Here is a 22,304-nt window from a genome sequence, read left to right on the forward strand (position 1 = left end):
TCACCAGTCATAATAGATAAACCAGTTGAGTTCTACAACGTACATGATTTCAACATATGCACACACACACATCTACACACACACACAGAGGGGAGTCATATGAATGCTGATGAATTTTTTTATGTATGATTATGTCAGCGTGTATTTGAAAAAAATTCCCAGTCACCTGTCTACCATAACACTAACTTTGAATGGATTTATTTATAGCAAGAACATATTAAATGAAGAAGCCACAAAGTAGAGTAGTGACAAATTGATAGTACTAAATAAACAAAGTAAGAAGGATGTGGTTTTGGTTAAGATTTTTATCCTGTTATTGTAGACTTTTAGAGCTAGAACTCAAATGTAGAACCCTCTTAAGGCAGTTAGATTAAAGTGTGGTAATCAGTCAGCACGTTATTAGCTGAAAATATTTATCACTGCCCGGGCCTTGGAGCCAGGGAAAGTTGTGGATCTTGGCGATTCACTTAGTCAAAACTTGGACAAGGCTTTCTATTTTCTTAGATTATGTGTTGCTGTCCTTGGAGGGCCTTGACAGGGTACCAGGCTTTACCAATTGTGTTCACTTACATTGGCTCTAGCGGGTGGCCCAAGTGTGGGAATCTTTGGTAGAAGTTGAAGGGAGCCCAATCTTGTAACAGTTCCCTAAACTAATTTTTTTGGCTTCTTGCCAGTGGAAACAAGGGTGGTCTTTCTCCAGTCTCCTTTCCCCTACCCAATCAAAAGCTCTATCTCATTAATACTTTTGAGTCTGGAAAAGCATTAGTGGCAAGAAATCAAATGCTTAAGGAAAACACACACACACACACACACCAAAAAAAAAAAAACAACAACAAAAAACCCCTGCAGAGTTCCAAGAATGATCTATAGACTTTTGTGTAGTGAAATGTTTTTTATATCTATTTACTGCTATTGTTTAGACTCATACACATAATAATTCAGGGGCACACTATAAATTGCAAAAAGGAGTCTTGTACCTAAACCAGATAACATTGCTCATACTAATTCCTATCCCCCCAAACCCAACAATTAGTTATTGCTATAAGTAAATACACATTTCCCCCCAGGCAGCTTTTAGTTTTTCATGTCTACTAGTTACCATAAAATGATGGCATGACACTACTGGAAATTCACCTTCATTAGTGAAATTTACTATATATTAGAAGGACTAAGCCACAACTCTCTTCCTTATTGCCATTACAAGAGCTTGAAAAAGAATGCAACACAGAGGTTTGCACAAAATCAACTGGCCTCAGCCAGTAGACACAATGACTTCCTGATTATGTCTGACAGTTTCTATACACATTTCTGCTATAAATCTCTCCTTATAACCTTTTATAACAACAACCAAGATATATAACTATGCAGGTTTCCATCGTAATAAATCCAGTTAATTGAGAAAATTTTTCCATCTGTTCCAAGTGAATGAAGATGTGACTACCTTGAGTATGTGTGCATGATGCGTGACCCTCTGTTCCAGGCACCCAAAGCAGAGTGCTTGTTCATACCTGGCTTTGGGTTCATATTTATATATCCAGGATAAAAATTTGGTATTCTATTTCCTAAGGATCATATTTCATTTCATTAGAAGTAGAATATAGCATGGAAAATTCTCGTATTAACATTTTATATTTTCCCCTCAATATTCTATAATTATTTTTTTCTGAAACTATGAGGTTTATGATCTAGCCAAGTCTTTAACTCTTTTTTTGGCTCACACACAACTCTTCTTTGTTACTGCAGTTATTTTCATCACACATCTCCTTGATTTACATTTAAAAGTGCCTCTTCTATTGTTGGGGTTCAATAAATCTATGTCTGGCCTATCCCAATCATGCATCTAAACCAAATGCAAACACTTCTCATAACAGTGTAACATTGTGCAATCCTTGTCTAGATACCCATGGCTATCCCAGGCTGATTCAGAATGTCTGGTGTCTTAAAAAATGACTTTTTAAAGGACTTTTCATTTTCCCTTTCAAAAATGAACTCTCATGAAACATGTCTGCTCCTGATTTTTAATTCTTTTGGTTTCATGGTCATTTATTTAGCTCCTCTGAACCTCTGTTTTTAAGCTGTAAAATGGGAATACTTTTTAATTTGCAGTTATTTTGAGACTAGACCATAATTAAGAGCCTGACTTCTGGATTCTGGCAGACGGAAGTTAAAGTGGTGATTCTGGTGCTTATAATCAGAATCGCCTTGGGCAAATTATTTGTCTCTCTGAGCTACAATTTTCTCTTCTGTAATAAAAATAGTGATAGTTCCTGTTTAATAAAGCTGTGGGGATTAAATGAGATAGTGTGCATAATTTATTAGAATCTATTAAAAAGCTGCTCATGATTATTACTGATTTTTTAAAAAAATTTAAGACATGTTCAGACTAACATTATTAGTAGTAAAATATGTAATTGTGTCCTGTTTATTTTTAACTAGCCCTTTGAAAGAATGTTGTCTGTTGCACAAATCTAGTTTCTTCTTCCTATAATTACCACCACATGGTATTTACTTAAAAAGGTATTACATTGTTTATAATGGTCAGACATCATTAAGGAAGCTTTGTGACATGCCGAGTATTCTCAGGACTGACAAAGTAAGAGTCAAGGATACATTGTTCTTCATTTGTTGTCTTTATTATTTATTTGCATCAGTAATTGTCCTTTAAAAATTTTACATAGTCAAAGTTTTTATTTCTAATATATTTTCCAGTTGTACAGAATATTTACATCTTTTAAAATTAATATAAGCTATTTGTTAAATCTAATTATATATACATCTATCTATCTATCTCTATATACAAAGTGTGGCTCAGTTTCATATTCCTGTATATTCCTTCTCTCTCTATAACATGTATATGTATCTGTATGTTTATGCATACATATGTATATGTGTATATACTTTCACACATATGCATATATATACATATATAATTAAAAAGTAGATCATAGAGGTCTATTACTTAAGAGAATTTTCTTAAAAAGTAAGTATTCCCTTTTCTACTGAATAGACTGCACTGCTTCACATCAAAGATGACTCTCAACTCTCCCCACGAATCACTGGGGAGCTACTAGAAATATCAATACTCAAGTCTACCCCAGAGATTGTGACTCATTTGGTTTAGCACATGGGCGGGGAAGTTTGCTAAGTCTGCCTTACTACACCAGGATATGAATGAACACTTTCAAAGGTAGCTCTCCAAAAAGGCTGAGCCACTTTGGAGACAAAATCCAAACAATGTGCCCATTGGAAGTTGGATCTTTGAGCTTCTTTGATGACCTCTAGGTGATGCCATTTAGCACTGTGGCTCAGTGGAAAACTTGGGCCTGATCGATTCTCCGTATGTCTCTCCTTAAGGGTTGTGAGAGAAGTTCTAGCCTTTCCAACCCACTATTTCCATTGCCCCAGCATTCTTTGCTATTCATTATTAATTGGTGTGAGAAGGCTTTTTGAGCATCCTCAAGCAAGAAAACCAGTTTGGAATTGTAGTCAGCTTAGATAGATATAAAGTGGTCCATAATTCCAGTGTTTGATATTTTCAAGTATTATGTCATTTATTTTTGTGTTAAGCCATGGAAGAATATACAGTGTTTTTATACTTATCTAGAGTAGTGAATATCCATCTAGAATGAAATCTTTAGAGAATAATTGTGTGAAAATAATATACTGATACTGGATAAGGCAAATAATTCATGATGTCACTTCTATATATGAAAAGAGAAATGAACACATATAGTATTTCAGGTTGTAATTACTCATCAGCCATGAAGGCAGGCTTTTCCTTTGCTTTTGATGGACCACTTTAAAATAACTTTATTGAGGTTTAACTTGCATTACTTACAATTGACTCATTTAAAGTATATCATTAAATGATTTTTAATATATTTGCAGACTTATGTAGCCATCACCACAATATGATTTTAGAATATTTCACTCCCCCTTTTTCCCCCTTCCACATCTCTCAAGCCCCCCCCCCCCCAGGATATTATATTCCCATTAGTGGCATTTCTTGTCTTATTCTCCTCTCCTCAAACTGCCCCTACTCCCATCCCTTAGCAAGTATTAAGATTTTCTTTATAGATCTGCTTGTTCTGGACATTTCATGTAAATGGGATCATAGAATATATGATTATTTGTGACTGGCTTCCTTCAGTTAGTGTAACCTTTTCGAGGTCTACTCATAATGTAGTATGTATCAGCACCTAGTTTCCTTTTATTATAAAATACTTGTTTATTGTATGGATACAACTTATTTGTTTCTCCATTTACCACTGGATGAACATTTGAATTGTTTTTACTGTGGGCAGTTGTGACTAATGCAATGAACCTTTGTGTATAAGTATTTGGATGTACACATCTTTTAATTTCTTCTGGCATGGAGTTGTTAGGTTGTATAGTTTACTTTTTCATGTTTACTTTTTAAAGAAACTATTAAACTGTTCTCTTGAGTGACTGTCTCAACATTTCCACAGGCACTTTATGATTATTGTAGTTTTTCTACATTCCTGCTAATAAATATTTTCATCTGTCCTTTTGATTATTGCATTTTTAGTGGCGATATAGTTATATCTCATCAATTTAATTTGTATTTCATAGTGTGGAAAGGTATTGAGAATTTTAAAATGTATTTGTTGACCATTTATGAATCTCTTTAGAAGAAAGTCTGTTCAACTCCTTTGCCAAATTCTAACTGGGTAGAAATTTTAATGAACTACTTATGTAGTTACATTTCGTGATGACTCACTTTTTCTCAGATGACATTTCCTGATTAGTTGCTTGTGATTCTTAAAATAGTCGTGATAGTCTTTCAATTTGGATGAAATATACTTTTATATTAATAACAAATTTTTAATGTTTTTTAGGTCACACTGCAGAATCGAGTATCGTTGCAAAAAGTCAAATTATCAGTCTATGTGCAGCCACCATTAGTGTTGACTTGTGATCAGTTCACCTTTGAATCCATGGGTAAATTTTTTTTAAAGATTTATTTATTTGTGCATACAAGAACTGGGTACAGACTAGAAATGCAGGGGTGAAAGGATTCACCAGAGACAGAGAGGGGAACTGGACAGGCAGATGTACTGAAACACACTGCTGAGGGGAGTGGCAGTTGAGACAGGAGAGCTCCCTGGTTGTGGATAGCTTCAGAGTGCGGTGCTTAACCCTTTGTGCCACCAGGGAGGCCCAACAGGCTAATGTTTTGTTTTGACTTGATGTCTATTAAGGCATGAGGTTTCTTTTTATTAATTTTCTTTATTAGTGTGTTTATTTCATGACTGTATTTCTTGTCTGAATAGTGAGACTGGAATCTTACTGAAATCATTGATTGTTTTGCTTATACATTTTCCCATAAACATCAAGCATGGACTTTCAGTGAATGAGGGTTGAGTTGAAGTAATTACAGATTTCCTTGTATTTCCCTTAACAAGTTGGACCTGTAATTGTACTTAAATACTATAATTTGGAAGGTGTTTTTTATTGGTGTTTCTCTGGTGACCTATTTATTGAATCAGTAATGTTTGAAGAAAGAATATTGGCTTTGGAGTCTGGCCTGAATTTGAATCTTGGCTCTGACACTCAGTAGGTAACCTTGGGCATGCTGCTTTTGTAATTACTTGGAGCCTCAGTTTTTTTAATCTGCAAAAGGGGATAATGATATTTGTTTTACAGGGCTGTTTTGAAGTTTAATCAGAAAATGAATCTCTGTGAGATATTTATAATAGCCCTAAAATGTAGGTATATTGTGAATGAAAACTTATGTAAGATTTCTTTCCATAGAACCTATTACCTCCTACCACTTAGATCGAAGTTGTTATTGGTCCTGTTAAAATGATTTACGAATTATCTTTCAAGTTTTTTTCACTCAGTGTTTACTATTGTATCTCTTTTGTTCAATAATATGTGACATAATACTTTGACATTGCTCATAGAACCAGAGATGACCAGAACAGTAGCCTTTTCTGTTTATCTGAAAGGAAGTTATATGCCATCTGAATTGGAAGGAAATGCTGTTGTTTCTTATTCAAGGCCAACAGGTAAACATTGTTTGAAAATTTATAAACATAATCATGCCTTTTAATTTATTGGGTTTATGGGATAAATGTTTAAGTTTTAAAGATGGGAAAACAGATCATAAAATACTAGTGTTCTTTTTAACATTAATTGAAATTGTATGTCTATTTCACAATTTTATATTTTGAGTCATTAGTGATAGTTGATTTAGCTGATTTCCACATGAAAATTTGATTGTATATTTTCAATTAATAGCAAATATATTTTCATTTCCACTAGAAGTATGGTGTCTATCATTCATTTATTGGAACTCAAGAAAAAGACTAGTGTGAATTAGTGGAAAAGATCGGTATTACTCTGACATTAAGACAGTATTCAGACTTACAGACATTGTTTTAGTGATTAAATAAAAATTTTGTGTCTTACATGTTAAAATATTTAAGAACAAATCCTCTGAAATGTGATCTGTGTTTTATCAAGACATTATTAAATTAAAAAATTATGTTCAGTTGATGTTCGGTTGTTGTAAGCTTCAATTTACTTTGGTACAATTTTGTAGTTGTTTCTTCCTGTGTAGTGGTTTTTTTGTGGTAGCAATTTGACAATCAGTGGATTTGTAGAGTAAGAATAATCAGTCATTTCAAAAAATTGAGAGAGAATACTTTCAATCATACGCAGTGAGGACATTACCCTAATACTCAAACCAGACCAGACAAAGATAACATAGACACACATAAACTACAGATCAATTTCTCTAATGAACAAAATTTCCCTTAACAAAATCTTAGCAAACTGAATGCAATAATGTGTTAAAATGGTTATACACCATGCACATATGGGATTTATACTAGGGACACAAGGATGGTTCAACATCTGAAAATTAATCAATGTAATTCATCACCTCAATAAAATTAAAGATTAAAAATCATTTGATCATATCTATAGATGCAGAAAAAAGTATTTGATAAGATTAAGCATCTGCTTATAATGAGAATACTTTAAAAAGTGAGGACAAATGCAAAAAAACTCAATATAATAAAGCCATGTATAACAAACCCATAGCTAATTTTTCAATGTTGAAAATCTGAAAACTTTTATACTAAGGTCTGGTTACAAGACAAAGATATTTATTTTTACCACTATTATTCAACATAACATTGGAAGCATAGAGTCATTAGGCAAGAGAAGAATATAAAATAAATCTTAATTGGGAAAGAAGTAAAGCTATCATAATTCATGGATGATATGATCATGTACATAGTGATTCCTATGGGCTATACTGAAAACCAATGAAGCAATAAATGACTGCAGCAAAGTGGCAAGTTATAAAATTAATCACAAAAACCAGTTACCTTCCTATATGCAAATAGTAGGCTACGAGTAAGAGAAAGTACCATAACAACCCTAATTAAAATGACTTTGCCCAGGGTTGAATACAAAGGAGGTGAAGAATATTTACAAGGCAAACTATAAGACATTGTTAAAACAAGTAGAAGATAACCATGAAGTAACAAGATGTTCCCTGTTTATGGATTGGAAGAATTAACATAGTCAGAATGGCAATTTTACATAAATAAATATACAGACTCAATACAGTGCCTATCATTATTTCAGTGGCATTTTTTGGAGAAATAGAGCAAACATTATTGATGCTCATATGGAAAAACATTACTGAAGTCCATATGGAACCAATAGCCAAGCAATCCTGTTAAAAAAGGAGGAAGAGAGCTGATACCACATTCCAGAGTTCAAACTATACTAAAAAGCTCTACTGTAATAATTAAAACAGCATGGCACTGAAATATTGGTCAGACATAGAGACAATAATTGAGAGCCCCAAATAAACATACACCTATATGGATACTTAACTTACAACAAAGGAATCAAGCATACACTTTGGATTAAGGAAAGCTTCTTCAGTAAGTACTTTTGGGAAAATTGGACAGACAACTGCATTCAAAAATATGAAATCAGGCCAGTATGTAACCCCATACACAAAATGTAACTCAAAATGGATGAGACTTGGATGTAAGACCTGAATAAATAGAAGAAAACATAGGCAAAATACTCCATAACATAGACTACAGAGATGTCTTTGTGGATTCATTTTTCAGCAGCAAGGAAAACAAAAGAGACTATAAACAACTAGGGCTGCATTAAAAAGGTTCTGTACAGTGAAAGGAATTATCATCAAAACAAAACAATACTACACAGAATGGGAGAAAATATTCACACACATCTGACAAGTGGCTAATGTCCAAGATCTACAGAGAATTCATGCAACTCAACAAAAGTAAAATGAAGAACCAAAAAAAAAAAAAAACAACATAAGTGCTAATGGGCACTTCTCCAAAGAAGACATACAATGGCCAATAGGCACAGGAAAAACACTTTATCATCAGAGAAGTGCAAGTTAAGATCACAGTGAGAGCTACCATTTTATACTCTGGCAAAGTATATCAAGAAGACCAGAATGACTGCTGGCAAGGTATGCAGAAAAGGGACCTTCACAGTTGGTGTTTATGTAGACTGGCCCAACCCCTGTGGAAAATAGTATGGAGGTTTCAACAAAAATTAAAAATGGATCTTCCATATGATAACCAAATAATTCCACTCTTAGATGTGCATATGAGAATTCAGAAATACAAATTTGAAAGAAAACTTGAATTCCTATATTTATTGCTATACTATTTACTATAGCTAAATTATGGAAACAACCTAAGTGCTCCCAAACAGCTGAGTGAATTAGAAAGATGTGGTATATGTACCTGGTAGAATATTACGCAGCTATCCAAAAGGATAAATTGTTACCATTTGTGACAACATGGATGGAACTGGCAAAGATTCTGCTAAGGGAAATAAATTAGAAGGAGAAAGAGAAAAATTGGACTGTATCACTTATATGTGCAATATAGAGAAACCAAACAAAGGATCAAATCAAGCCAAACTAAGAACTAATCCTAGAAGGCTGACTATGGAACTGAGGCTCTCAGAAGGCTTGGGAGAGAGCAAGATAGGGAGGGAGGCTATGGTGGACTATGGTGGTATTCTCTGCGTGTTTTGATACTAGGTACAGTGTGGTAATAATACTTGAAGGCGAAGATGTACTTCTGAAACACAAGCAATGATATAATCCACTGTTACCTCAATTAAAAAAATAATCAGCTGTTACTTTTTTAAAACATTTAATATTGTATAACTGATATCAGTGTATTCAGCAATGTTAGATATGTGTGCATTTTATAAGTATTTCTGTATGATTGTCTTAGTTTTATAAGATTTAGAGATGTCTTATTCACTTTCCCTCTCCCTCCCCCCTGTATTGATGCTCACATTTATTTAGTAGTGTTTCCAATATTTGTTGTTTTAGTTTGCTAAGTAGATTTTCTGGCTTATGTATTGATAATACTGTTTGCTCAGAGGATTTTTAGAACTTTATTATATGTGGTCAGCATCAATTTCTTGTACTTTCTAAGGTACTTTGCTTTTAAATTGTTAAAAGAAGTATTTTTAACCAAAAAGGACATTAGTCTTTAGTAGTTTTTACTAACTATAAATACTATGTTTTTGTATTTTATGTATTTAATGCTCTTTGTCATATTTGCAAATTGACTTTGGTTTGCTATAGGCTCTAGATCATGTATGTTTTTTTACATGTATGTCTACATTCTATTTTTAAACAGATGTGTATTAAATTTGTTTTGGAATTGTGCAACTGACCATTTGCTGTATTCTTTCTCCCCTAATTCTATTTTGTGTTGCCTCTGATGGCTAGATCGAAATCCTGATGGTAAGTATGACGATACTTAGCACAAAATGAATTTCAGAACTGAAATTTTTTATTCAATAATTGACTTGGTAGTGTGCTACAAAAAGCTATTTTTAAGTACTGCTATTTAAAGAAACCTCTTTTTGTTGATTCAGTGCCTTGATCTTGGTAGAGAGAGGCTAGTAAATGTTTCCTCTCTTAGAGACTTGTCATTCATTATTAGCTGTTTGAGAATCATGAGAGAGAATGAAGCTCCATGACTTTTTTGAAAACAAAGGTGTCTTTGACCACTTTTCCCCATAAATCATTTGTGATTTACTTGTATGTTCTGTTATTATACTTAAATATTACGGAGGAAAAATGGATTTGTCACTGAATTCTAAATTGTCTGTTTTCTATATGCACCAACATATATATTTCTTTCTTTGATGAGAATGTCATAAGTTTTTATTCTGTGGACACATACCTTGTCTTGTTTAGCATTTGTGGGAGAATGTTATGAAGGGTGGGTCTAACCCCTTGAGCTTGTTTGGGTCAGTGATAATTGGTACCCATTTTGTACCTCCCAATTCCTTTTTTTATGACTCCTTTATTCCCTATCATACTATGGATTTCATTAGGTTTGTTCCTTAGGTTTCCCTATAGATTTTGAGCTCTTTGAGAATATGAGTACAGCAATCATCTTTCAATTGTTCAATATTGGGGTACATGACAGGCACTTTAAACATACCTCCACTGTGATTATTTTTTCTTCCTAGATATGGAATTAATGTGGTGGTTTCTCTTTATTAGATAGGTTAAAATAATTTCAGATAACAATATTAGTTGCTAATAATTAAATAAAATACTTAAAGAATACTGGCAATATTTATTCATATAATTTGATGATACCAACTTCTGAGTTGCATAGTATCTGGGAGTTGAAAATACATTTGTATGAGAAAATATTTTAATAGATGAAATATAAATGTTAACTTAGAATTTGGGTTATTAAATAATAACTATTTTTAATAGTGAATATTTACATTTTAATTATAAGACTGCTTACAGCTGCTAGGGTTTTGCACAGTACTTTATGACATACTTTATTAAATTTTAAAAATCAGTAAGGTTTATCAGTGAAAATTTACCTCTTCTCACTCTAAATTCAGCCTCAGCCATGAGGAAAAAAATCGATGTATGGGAATTTTAGCATTTCAATACAAAGCTGAGGCTGGTTTTGATAACTTCTTATATATATGTTTAAGAGTTATAATTAAGCTTCAGGGAGTAGAAATGAAATATTCAACCTCACTTAGTACTTAAGAAAATATTATGTTGCCATTTGGATCTTACTTACACAGAGGCTTCAAATTTCAAAGGCTGGTTCATTTTATTGGCCTGATCTGTTCTGGCTGTATTGTAGATAAGCAGTCCTGCTTTCACATGTGGGAAAAAAAATGCAAGTGAGGTTTTATGTTGTCCCATAAGAGTTAGTCTCCATTATTTCTGCATTAAAGTTACATGACATGGGTAGTGTAAAACATGGCAGCAGATGGAGCACAGTACGTAGCCAGACATAACAGGAAGGGATCAAGGAAGTTCTGGCTACCAGACATTGCTACTGCTTTGGGGTTCCTTGTTTTCAATATGAAATGACTCTAGCAGGCCCTGGGAAAGAGTTCTAAGGGCATTCTGTGGATGTGTAATATATAGTTATTCTATTCTGACATATATGTTCTTTTTAAAAATCACCTTTTGACTTCTTTTTTGTCAGTAATACTGGACTCTTGGGTGTGCCAGATAGAATTAGAATTCTCTTCCTGGAAAAACTGTTCTGTCAGAAGTGGTTTTGATGTGAATTTTCTAATTGTTAAATTTTGTGATTAATTGCAGTATAGTGTTTGAGACTACCCATTTCCTATAGTAGGCTAGGTAGAAAGCATTTGAAGGAGAGGTGATTTTATTTGGTAAAAAATTTCAGAATGCAGTCAGTCTGATGAATGAATCGTTCAGTATTTGAGTATTATAGATAACAAAGTTTTCTTTTTCTGTGGCATAACCCAGAAATTGAATAGGCCAGATATGCAAAGCAAACTGGGTGGTTTTTTTTTTTTTTTTTTGCCAATTACATAATGAAAATATAAGGCATTTGATGTTAGCATAATGAACATCAATTAACATCTTTCCACTAAGTTGAAAGTTTTTCTACTAGCAACTTTGAGAAGTCTTTAAGTACATGTAATGTGTTATTTCATTTTTGCAGACATTTATATGTCTTTTACACATAGCTGCATGTATCTAGCTTCAGATTCTTAGAAACAATTACAGTCTGAAGTATAAATGATAGCAAAATATACCTTTTATGTTTCCAAGAAAATGTTAATTTCAATGGAAATGTGCCCCTGATGAACTCTATTTCTAAGTACTAGAGACTCTACTTTGAAATGCTTGGGTTTTAATTTGATGGGAAGGAATATGAAATACTGGCATTGTAATTTGCTTTTCAAAGATATCATTTCCTTAGGCTGCCTTCTAAAGGATTTTATACCCTCCCAATCCCCCGCCCCCCCCACCCCTAAAACTTCTTAAGCTGACTCGTTTAAAAAATAACCATAATCAATCGGTTAAAAAAAATAACCATAATCACTTTATTAAGTATCAGTGTCATCATTTTTCAAAGTAATGTTTTCCAAATGTCCTATGAAGCAGGTTTATTATTCCTAGAAAAAAAGAAATTCTGGAAGAGTTCTACAAATCTTAGCAACTACAGACTGTTGCTTAAGTGTGTGATATTGTCATTAACTGACCTGACTGAACTGTGAATTGAGTTATAATGTATTTTCTTTCTTGGCTTTATTAGTGCTTGCAAACTATTTGCTTATATTTCCAAAAACATTTATATACCCCAGTTTCTTTAACTATGGGTTCTAGGAGGTTTTAGGCAGTAATCTTCAAATGTATAGTCAGTTACATAGGCCTCTCTTGATCATGATTAATTTTTTTTTAACCTCAAATTCAGTCAGTACCTGGTTCAGAGTGGAGACTACCGTTTGTATAAAGTGGAGACTACAGTTTGTATAATAGCATAATTTTTGGAGAACATTTTCAGGCATATTTTGTATGAACATTTAGTTCAAACTTTGGTGAAAGTATATAGGAGATACCTTTTCTTTGTGTTGTCACAGGATGAAACTTTTTTGTTTTTTTATTCATTAAAAATGAAAGATATGGAAATAGTTTGAGTTTCCTGTTGTTTCTAGACTATATCACTTAGTTGAGGTTATAATTTATATAATGTAGAGGCAACATCTTTAGTAGGTATAGTTTCATAATTTAGAGAGATAGGGAATATATGAAATATCCTTGAAGCTGGAAAAAAATGTTTCATAATTTTTTTGTGGTGATGTTGATAGTTGTGGCTTGAGCAGTAGCTTAGATCACATTACCATAATATTTTGAGTCAAAACATCTCATCATTGTAAAGTACAAATACACATGGCTCTGAAGCCTCACAGAATATCAGGAAATAAATGCCTTGGGATTTTTCTAAAGAGACACCAGTTATAATTTGCATCTCTAAGATTCCAAGAGAAGTGAATTTAACATCTGTTGGTTATGAACAAAAATGAGCTATGTAAAATTTGATGGATAATAGATTATGTGGAAGAGAATGACAAATATGCTCCACATGCCCTGAAAAAGTATTTAATTGGCCTCATATATCAATATGCTTGCCTTTGTTGATGATTCTCACTATCCCAGTGAGTAAGAAGTACTGAGAAGTGTATACTCCCAGCTTGGATATGGAATTGACCTTAACAAAATATATTGCTAATTCTAGGAATCCTGCCTTGGAATCATGTATCCAAAGTTCAACCATGTCTGCTTTTGTTATTTTTAAGCTGCTCACTCACATTCTATTACAAAGAAACAAAGGAATCAATGTGTTCGATAGACCAAATAGAACATTTTAAGTTTTCCATTTCTCTATGGCATATATGTAAAGATATAGGTTTCTATATTTTGTATATAAAGATATAGATTTCTATATTTTGTATATAAAGATACAGGTTTCTATATCGAAAATAGAATATTAAAATAATAGGAAGACAACCTAACATGAAGAATCGTTTTTCTAGATTTATAGCACAGAGCCTAATTTGCTTTGGTTTTAGTTTCATTCTAGTTTCATTCTTTATAGAAATATTTAGGGGAATGATTTAAAAAAAAACTTTAAATTGAAGCATAAAACTCTTTCAGTAACCTGTTTAAGTAAGCTTGAGTTTATTTTGAAAAATTTGACAATTGAATGGCTGTGTTGAACCTCACTTAATAGTGATAAAGTAAAATGGATTCAAAAAATATATAATTTATTTGAAAGTAATGTGCTTAATATTAATATATAAAATGGACATCAACTTAAGGAGAACACGCAGGCACAGTTTGCTCATAACTTATTCAAATCTGTTAATGTACTTTGATTCTTCAATGAATAGGAAATTTAAAGATTAAAAACTTTTTGGAGTAGGGAATTACTAGATATGATCCTACAGAGACTTTCAGATTTAAATTTCATATTCTTAGAACATTTTAGTTTATAGTTTGGATTGAGGCAGGAGCTCAGAATGTCTTCATTAAAAATCTTAGCTTAGTAATTCAATATAACTGTATGTAAATTTTATATAGTGTTCAACTGTGATCATTCAAACAGTCTATTAAGTGAAGATAGATCTTTATTTTGGTTATGTGCTTTTTGACTGTAACAAAATGAGAACACTTTGCAGTTATTTCAATTATACTAAAAGAAATGGACTGGAAATAGACTTTCAAAGTATATATGTTGTTATGCTTCTAGTCATACAAATAATTTTGGTCAAATCTGTTTGACCAAAATTTATTTTGTCGAATCTGAAAATTTGCATTTCTCTTATTTCAGGCATTCCTCGAGTTATCCAGTGTAAATTTAGACTTCCCCTGAATTTAATATGCCTTCCTGGTCAGCCTTCAAAAACTGCAAGCCACAAACTAACAATCGATACTAACAAATCTCCAGTTAGTCTTCTCAGTCTCTTTCCAGGTAAGACTTTTGAAGTAACTTGCCTGTAACATCAGAAATGTTAAGAATTTAGAATGGAATCCCTCATCAGCAGATAATGATGGGGTAATTATCAGATAATTGTTAAGTAAGAATATGAAAATGCCTCAAGGATTTTCTCCTCTTGTTCCCTTGTTCAAAGGCACATAGCTTATATCAACAAGGTAATAAGGTGTACCTTTTAAGTTTGATTAAAATTATTATAATCATTATTTTGCTTCAGTATTCAGAAATGAAAGCATCAAATCTTTCTTTTTAGACTGTGGAATTTTCTGACTTGGATTGTAAATATTTATTATTCATCTTCATTGAAGGTTTTTGATATGGACCTTTTAAAGTTATATTCTTGTGCCCCTGAAAAGTAATCTCATAAATAGGTGTTCTTTGTAATTCTTCTATCTCTGGCAGCTGGAGGGGTGAATGTTCATTCTCTGACTATGATCATTTAGAAGGTGCTTCATCTTTAAAGCTTGAATATGACAGTGACTATTTGGGGTAATTTGTGAAGGTGTGACTTTCTCGTGGTGTCATTTTTTCCCTTCTGAGTAGCTTATAAAATAGTGATGCTGATTGGATAAAGTGTCTCATTAGCCAGCGTTGTTCATGTGTCACATCTATTAATTTTCTTGGTGATGGGGTGAATTAAAAAAAATATGGGAATCAAATGAACCCTTTTAAATCCCTCATTAAAACTCAGCACTGTTGGCTATGTGATACATCTTTGCTCTTGTATTAGTGATAGGATTTAGAATACAAAGAGTATTTCCCACAGGTTTAGAAATGTATGGTAAGTCGACTTTTATGTTATTAAACTACTTCAAGGGCTTAAAATTTATTTTTCATTATTTGAAAAATTTTTAAGGGCTTTATTTACATATAATTTTATGAAAAATATCCAAAATTAAGTGCGCTGTATTATAGTTAATCTCTACTTTGAGTTTGAATGTATTTTGAAATATTTAGCAAATAGTTTTATTTTATGCCTTTGCTTTCTTTTTTCCTCTTTTCCCATTTGCTTTCTTTTTCTTTCCCTTCCTGTTTGTCATGATTCTTATAAAAATATGAATTATAAAAGATAGAGTGACTACATTTGTAACATTTTCCATAATGTATTAGTTCCTTGTGTTTCCTATACTATCCTGGTGATATATGAATAGTTGGAAATTATATGTTGAACACAAATTTACTGGTGCTTCTGAGAAATTTTTAAGATGCTGGCTTTTGAGAAATTGATCTTTATTATAAGTAGATAAAGTCCAGAGAGACTGAATTAAAATGCATGCTTTTGGTCAGAGAGGTAATTTCTGTAAGAAATGGTTTGGGCAGGATATACAAAGGAAAGTTTAAAGGACTCCTCCATGTTCCTCATGATTTTGGGTTCAGTTGTTTTGATATCATAGGTATCTTATACTCATCAGTATCTATATCATTTTACTTACTTTAGAATTTGAACTCAGTGACAAATTAAAAAAAAAATTCCCTCAAGTTCCAGTGTATGTGGTATTGCATATTTTTCTTTTAGAATGCCTAGATTTATTTTCATATTGAATAAGCTGGAATCCTGTAATTACTAAATAAGTATTCTTGGTACTCTACTTTCCCAGGGTATTTTTCTTTCCCTGGGTATATAGAGGACTTACATGTTGATATCAGATGAATTTTCTACTGTAAATCTTCTGTCTGTTTTTTAACTGAAATAAAATTTGTGAGCATTCTAAGGGAGACATAAAACTACTTTAATCTATATCTCTGCCTACTTGTTCATTTCGCTTCTGTTTTGTGAACAGATACAGGTATATTTAAAATAGCTTTAATTAGCCTGTTACAGAAGAACTGTGAAATTTAGAATGGGTGACCAAAAAGAAGAAAATAAAATTTGCTGGTAATTTTACCTTCTAGCAATATGTGTTTATATTTTATTCTATATTCCTAATATTCAATACTGTTTTCTGTGTATTTCATTCCAAGATATCTTAATTTGCTTTCTTTTTTGGAGATATCTTTCTATATAATTAGATATTTTACTTCATAATTTTAATGACTGCACTACATGCTAACAATCATTTGACAAGCAATATGTTTTCAACATTTGTGTTGTGTTCAAACCATTTTTAATAGTATAAATCTTTTTGTGGCAGTATTTATCAAAAAAACTATCTGAGGTCCTTTTGGCTAAGTGTGACTTAAACAATAAAAAATTACTTTTAAACATCTCTTATAAAACACAGCCAAGAAATGGAACGGTGGAAGTGGTATACTAGTTCACTTATTTTATTGAAGATCTAATTTTTGTCTTTCTTTGCTTGGTCTGTGGCAATAAGACAGCTTCTTCAATTTGGGCATTGTTACTGACTACAAAGACTGGAGGCAGAGGAGAGAAGGACAAGTGACAGCAAGGGCTATGACTTTAATCAGAAAGGCATATTTCTGGAAAGGTCTTAAGGACATTTCAGCAGTGGCTTCAGTATCAATAATTTTGTGAAATGACCTCCTCCGGGACTTGAGAACTAGTGTAGACGGGCCAGGGAAGAGGAGGTTGGGAATAGATGTGGAAACTACACCAATATTTTACTTAATAATAACAAGAAACAGTATTTTTATGCTACTCAAATATATGGCTGACTTTCCTTCCAGTGTTTAGAGGGGTCTTTTACATGCAATATTTGTGTACTTACCTATTTCTCAAAGAAGGAATTCCTTAACGATAAATATTAAAGAGTATGCACATTTAAGAACATTATTTAATGCCAAATCACCTTCCAGAATAACTGTTACCAGGTCACATACCCAATATCAAGTTCATATCCAGAGTAGCAGTTGAACTTGTTAGGTCTTTCTTCAGTTTTGACATGGATGGGTAAAGATGATCTCTCTTTAAAATTTGCATGTACAAGTATTTATTAGCAAAGACATTTAAACTTTTATTAGCGACTGTATAATTTCTTAAATGTATAGGCTTATATTTTTAAATAGTAATATTTATTTAAAAATTTAATTTTATTAAATGCTTTATTATTTCGAGTTTCATGTTATGCTTAGAGTGGTTTCTATTTTAAGATTATAAGATATTTACTTACATTTTATCCTCAAACACTTTAATATGTCCTTTAAGTCTCAAACACAGCTCCAATGTATTTTTTGCTTTCTTAACACACTTATTGAAGTATAATAGATGTATCATGAATTGTATATGTTCAAAGTGTTCAATTTGGTAACTTTTGATGATTGTAAATTTTTTTTTCTAAGCAGTAAAGGAGGTTAATGTATTTGATTCTTGTTTGTCAGGAATCACTGTGTTTATTTTCTGATATCTGATATCTCAAAAAATTGTTTTATGTGTTATGGCCTATTTTCTTAGTTGCTTCAGATGGAAGACAAAATATGACTCTAATTTATCTGTCTAGGCTCAAAGGGAACATCTCCAATGTATTTTGTTTGTTTGTTTTTCAGGATCTCATTTTCTAATATTTAAAAAAAAATAAACAAGAACTAATGGAATCAGTTTTGATTATTTTGCCATATGGCAAAATGAATAGTGGTTATGCTTTCATTATGGGATACATAATACCTGTTTGTCTCCTTTATTGGTGCTGATAACAGCCATTAATATTCAATAATGAGGTCATTTAATTTATTGGAAGTTGGAAAATGGCAATATTTTCAGTTTTTAATTTGAATATTTCCATACAGAGAATCTTTCCCTAATATGCTATTGGTTGTGTGGTGCAATGTGAACAGGCTCATTAGGACAAATGCTTGATTCTTTGTCCTTATTACTGATTTCAAAAATAATGAATTGACTTTAGGATTCTCAGTAGTGTCGGTTGGCCTTTTTTGTTTTGCTTTATTATTAATATTTAGTGTTAATAACATGCATTTAAATAAATATATTTGATGGAGTGAATGCCATTACAGTTATCTTTATGATACTCACATGTTTTCATTTCTGGCCAGTGGTAGTCCTTCTAAGTTAACTCATATGTCCTTTTCATAGAACTCTTCCTTGCTGAATGGTGTTCTGGGTTCATTTTGTGCATTTACTATTTCAGACCTAGAATAAACTGTAGAAGATAGGAACTTAAATGTTTCCAGTGTGGTACCATGAGGCAGCAATGTTAGCAGTTGTAATGTACTGTGGAAATCAGTTAGTTTACTATAGTTTATGCATAGGCTTTAAACACAGCATGACATTAAAAAAAAACTAAGCTTCCTGTTTGAAACATTAAGTGTCTTGATCATGGTCATTATGTAAGGTGACTTCTTTTCTTTGTAGGCTTTGCCAATCATTCAGAAGATGAGCAGGTGAATGTAATGGGTTTTCGCTTATTAGGAGGCTCTGGAGTTACTCTTCTTGCTTCTAAAACCTCTCGTAAGTAAAACCATGATATTACTTCTTTTGAAATTTTCTGCTGAAGACACTACATCGAGATCATTATGTCAAGGATTTCTGCAAAGTGTATGAGTTAATTAGATATTGAAAACCAACAGCCATGGAATTAAGTTTATGGTATCTAGAAGTTAAAAAGATATTATCTTGTTTTTTAGAAATATATAACTTTAGGTTTGGAAAGTAGGATAGCTTTAGAGAGGAAATTAAAGAACTGAAAAATGTTTTTGAGATAAATATATGCTGAGATAGTCCTTAGGAACTAGCAAAAACTTTTTTTGTGTTTATATTGTCATGTCTTCCTTTGGGCATTCAGAAAGATGAAGGTGAAACTGAATGACTTTTTTGCATCTACTAATCTTAGTAGAATGAAAAGTAGTAATTATTGAATCAGCTTTAAATTTCAAATTTAAATATGCTTTATTGATTGATCACCTGATGAGAAATAATCGTTAAAACTATTCAATATAAAGCTGACTTCTGTTTTATGTAGGCTATTGAAGCTATTCAGATCACTGACTTATATACACCTTCATGGAAATAAAATGCAAAACATTTTGAAAGATTTTATTTATTTTTGCATAGAACAACTGGGGTATAGGCCAGAGTTTCATTGGGAAATTGCACAAGTTTGCTCTATACTGAAGATGCAATTGAGTCCATTAAAAACAAAACAAATGTTATTCTTTGTGAAATGGAGATATTTGTGTCCTAATATAAAATAATAATTATATTTATTATTTTTAGATAAAATAACTCCTAGTATTATGTTACCCATGATTACCTTACATTTCACCAAATATACAGATATATAATTAACTTACTCAAATTCACCTGATTATATGACAATACTTTGATGCAGTTGTACTATGTGCAGACATTTTAATCAATGAATAGGACAGGATTTCTTATATATAAAAAAAGTTTTTCTGTGTTTTCCACATATTCACCTGTTTTTCAAAACCAGCTTGATAATCAACCAAGCTTGAAGTAAGCTGTATGACCTTTATTTTTAATTTAAAGCAATGATTTTTTTTATGAAAAGGTAATGCCTCTTTCATTCTTATCTTTGAAAACCTAATTTTTTCCTCTAATCTTTGAGATTAATGGAGATAAGAATGTCAGCAAATTGAATGTCACTTGTGAGTATGAAATACACCATGAATATTAGTACTATGAACTTTTAAACACTAAAGCTCAGGCTTTTATTAATTTTAGTTAATTTTTGTATATTGTGTGAGATAATAGTCTGTAGTTTTTGCATGTGGTAGTCCAATTTCCCCAGCACCATTTATTGAAAAGGCTTTCCTTGTTGCAGTATGTATACTTTGCTCCTTTGTTGAATATCAGTTATGTATAAATGTGTAGTTTTATTTCCAGGCTCTCAGTTCTACTCCAGTGGACTGTGTGTCTGTTTTTGTTTTAGTACCATACTGTTTTAATTATTATGGTTTTAGTATAGCTTGAAGCCTAGAAGTATGATACCTCCATTTTCCTCCTTTTAGTCAAGAGAGCTTTGGTTATTTGAGATTTGTTGTTGTTGTCATTCCATATGAATTTTAGTAATTTTTGTTCTATTTCTTTGAAGAATACCATTGGGATTTTTGTTGGGATATCATTGAATCTCTAAATTGCTTTGGGTAGGATGGCAATTTTGACAATGCTGATTCTTTCAATATGATTGTACTTTAACATACAATCTGTCTGATACCTATCTCATGCCTCTGTGAACATATTAATGTGTACAGTGATTCATCAATTTAATAATACTGTTGATTGCATCTAAGAATTTCTTGGCAGTGTATTAGGGGACAGTAGGAATATTTTATAAATCCAATGCGGAAAAAGCTTTTTGAAAAGTATATTTAGAGAAATCATCCATAGTTTCTTCTGACATTGAAGAAGTTGTATATTTATGATATTACACTATGCAGACTCAAATGTTTATATTATTTCCTTCAAATTTTTGGTTGAAAAAGCATTCTTCATATGCTTTTCCAATCTCACATTGAAAAATTTCCAAGTAGCATGAATTATTTTGATGCTTTGTTTATGACATGAATACAAACATTATTTAGATTGATGAACTTCAGATGTTTTGACATGAAAAAAGATTGACTTGATGCACATTTGTGCCTTGCTTAGTTAAATATATTTTTTTCTCTATTTGTAGTAGAGTGGAATGGTAATTGATTGGGCTCCAATCATCCAAGCTTATTTAATTTGGAAACAGAAATGGTTATTTCCACTAGCTGCTATTATAAGATGAAGGGCAAAGAGATAAAATATAAATTGAATGTTCTTTTAATTACCAATATTGTGAGGTATATTTAAAAATACAGTTTTCTTCTTTCATTTCTATTATGAACAGAAAAATTTTCTTTTTTCCTTAACATTAAATGTATAATCTGGAATATCTCCAGGTCAGTGTTGACCATTTTGGATTACTTATATTGAGAAAATGTTTAATAATCAAATAATGCTTTTAAATCTTTAACTCATTGACTTTTGTTGATTTAAAATTTTTCTGAAAAAAATTAAAATATTGTGTTTATATTTCTAAACTCCAAATTTAATGGTAAATTTTTATTCAAATAAAGTTAAACCTGCACGTGCTGATTAAAAAAATAATTAAAGCCAAAAGTTTAAAGTTATAGTTTCATGCCATTTTTAATGATTATTATGTTTTTATATTTCTATTATTTGGTGACATTCATGTGTTATACTTGGTTACAGCAAAATATTGTCTTGGTCTATTTGGGATGCTATTGTAAAATACCATAAGTTGAATTGCTTTTACACAAGAGATACTTATTTTTCACCATTTTGGAGGCTGGGATATCCAAGATCAAGGCTCTGGAAGATGTGGCTGTGCTTTTACTATGTCTCACAAGGAAGAAGGGTCAAGGGAACTCTCTGGGCCTCTTTTAAGGGCACTAATGTTATCCATGATGGCTCCACCCTCATGACCTAATGACTGCCCTGGGTCCCTCTGTTAGATACTATCACACCAGGTATTAGGATTTAATATATGAGCTCCTTGTAGATCTTGGGTATCAGCC

General features: G+C 32.0%; 1 protein-coding gene across 1 annotated transcript in view; it reads left to right on the plus strand.

Moving 5' to 3' along the window:
* Positions 1–22,304, plus strand: part of BBS9 (Bardet-Biedl syndrome 9) — a 332,179-nt gene that overhangs the window by 130,531 nt on the left and 179,344 nt on the right. Inside the window, exons 13-17 of the mRNA XM_004677146.2 lie at positions 4,860–4,962; positions 5,928–6,032; positions 9,785–9,799; positions 14,697–14,837; positions 19,129–19,224. Of these exons, the coding sequence (XP_004677203.1) occupies positions 4,860–4,962; positions 5,928–6,032; positions 9,785–9,799; positions 14,697–14,837; positions 19,129–19,224 (460 nt within the window). The remainder of the gene's footprint in view (positions 1–4,859; positions 4,963–5,927; positions 6,033–9,784; positions 9,800–14,696; positions 14,838–19,128; positions 19,225–22,304) is intronic.

This window comes from Condylura cristata, unplaced genomic scaffold (genome assembly GCF_000260355.1).
Source record: "Condylura cristata isolate star-nosed mole 26May11 unplaced genomic scaffold, ConCri1.0 scaffold00005, whole genome shotgun sequence".
NCBI lineage: Eukaryota > Metazoa > Chordata > Mammalia > Eulipotyphla > Talpidae > Condylura > Condylura cristata.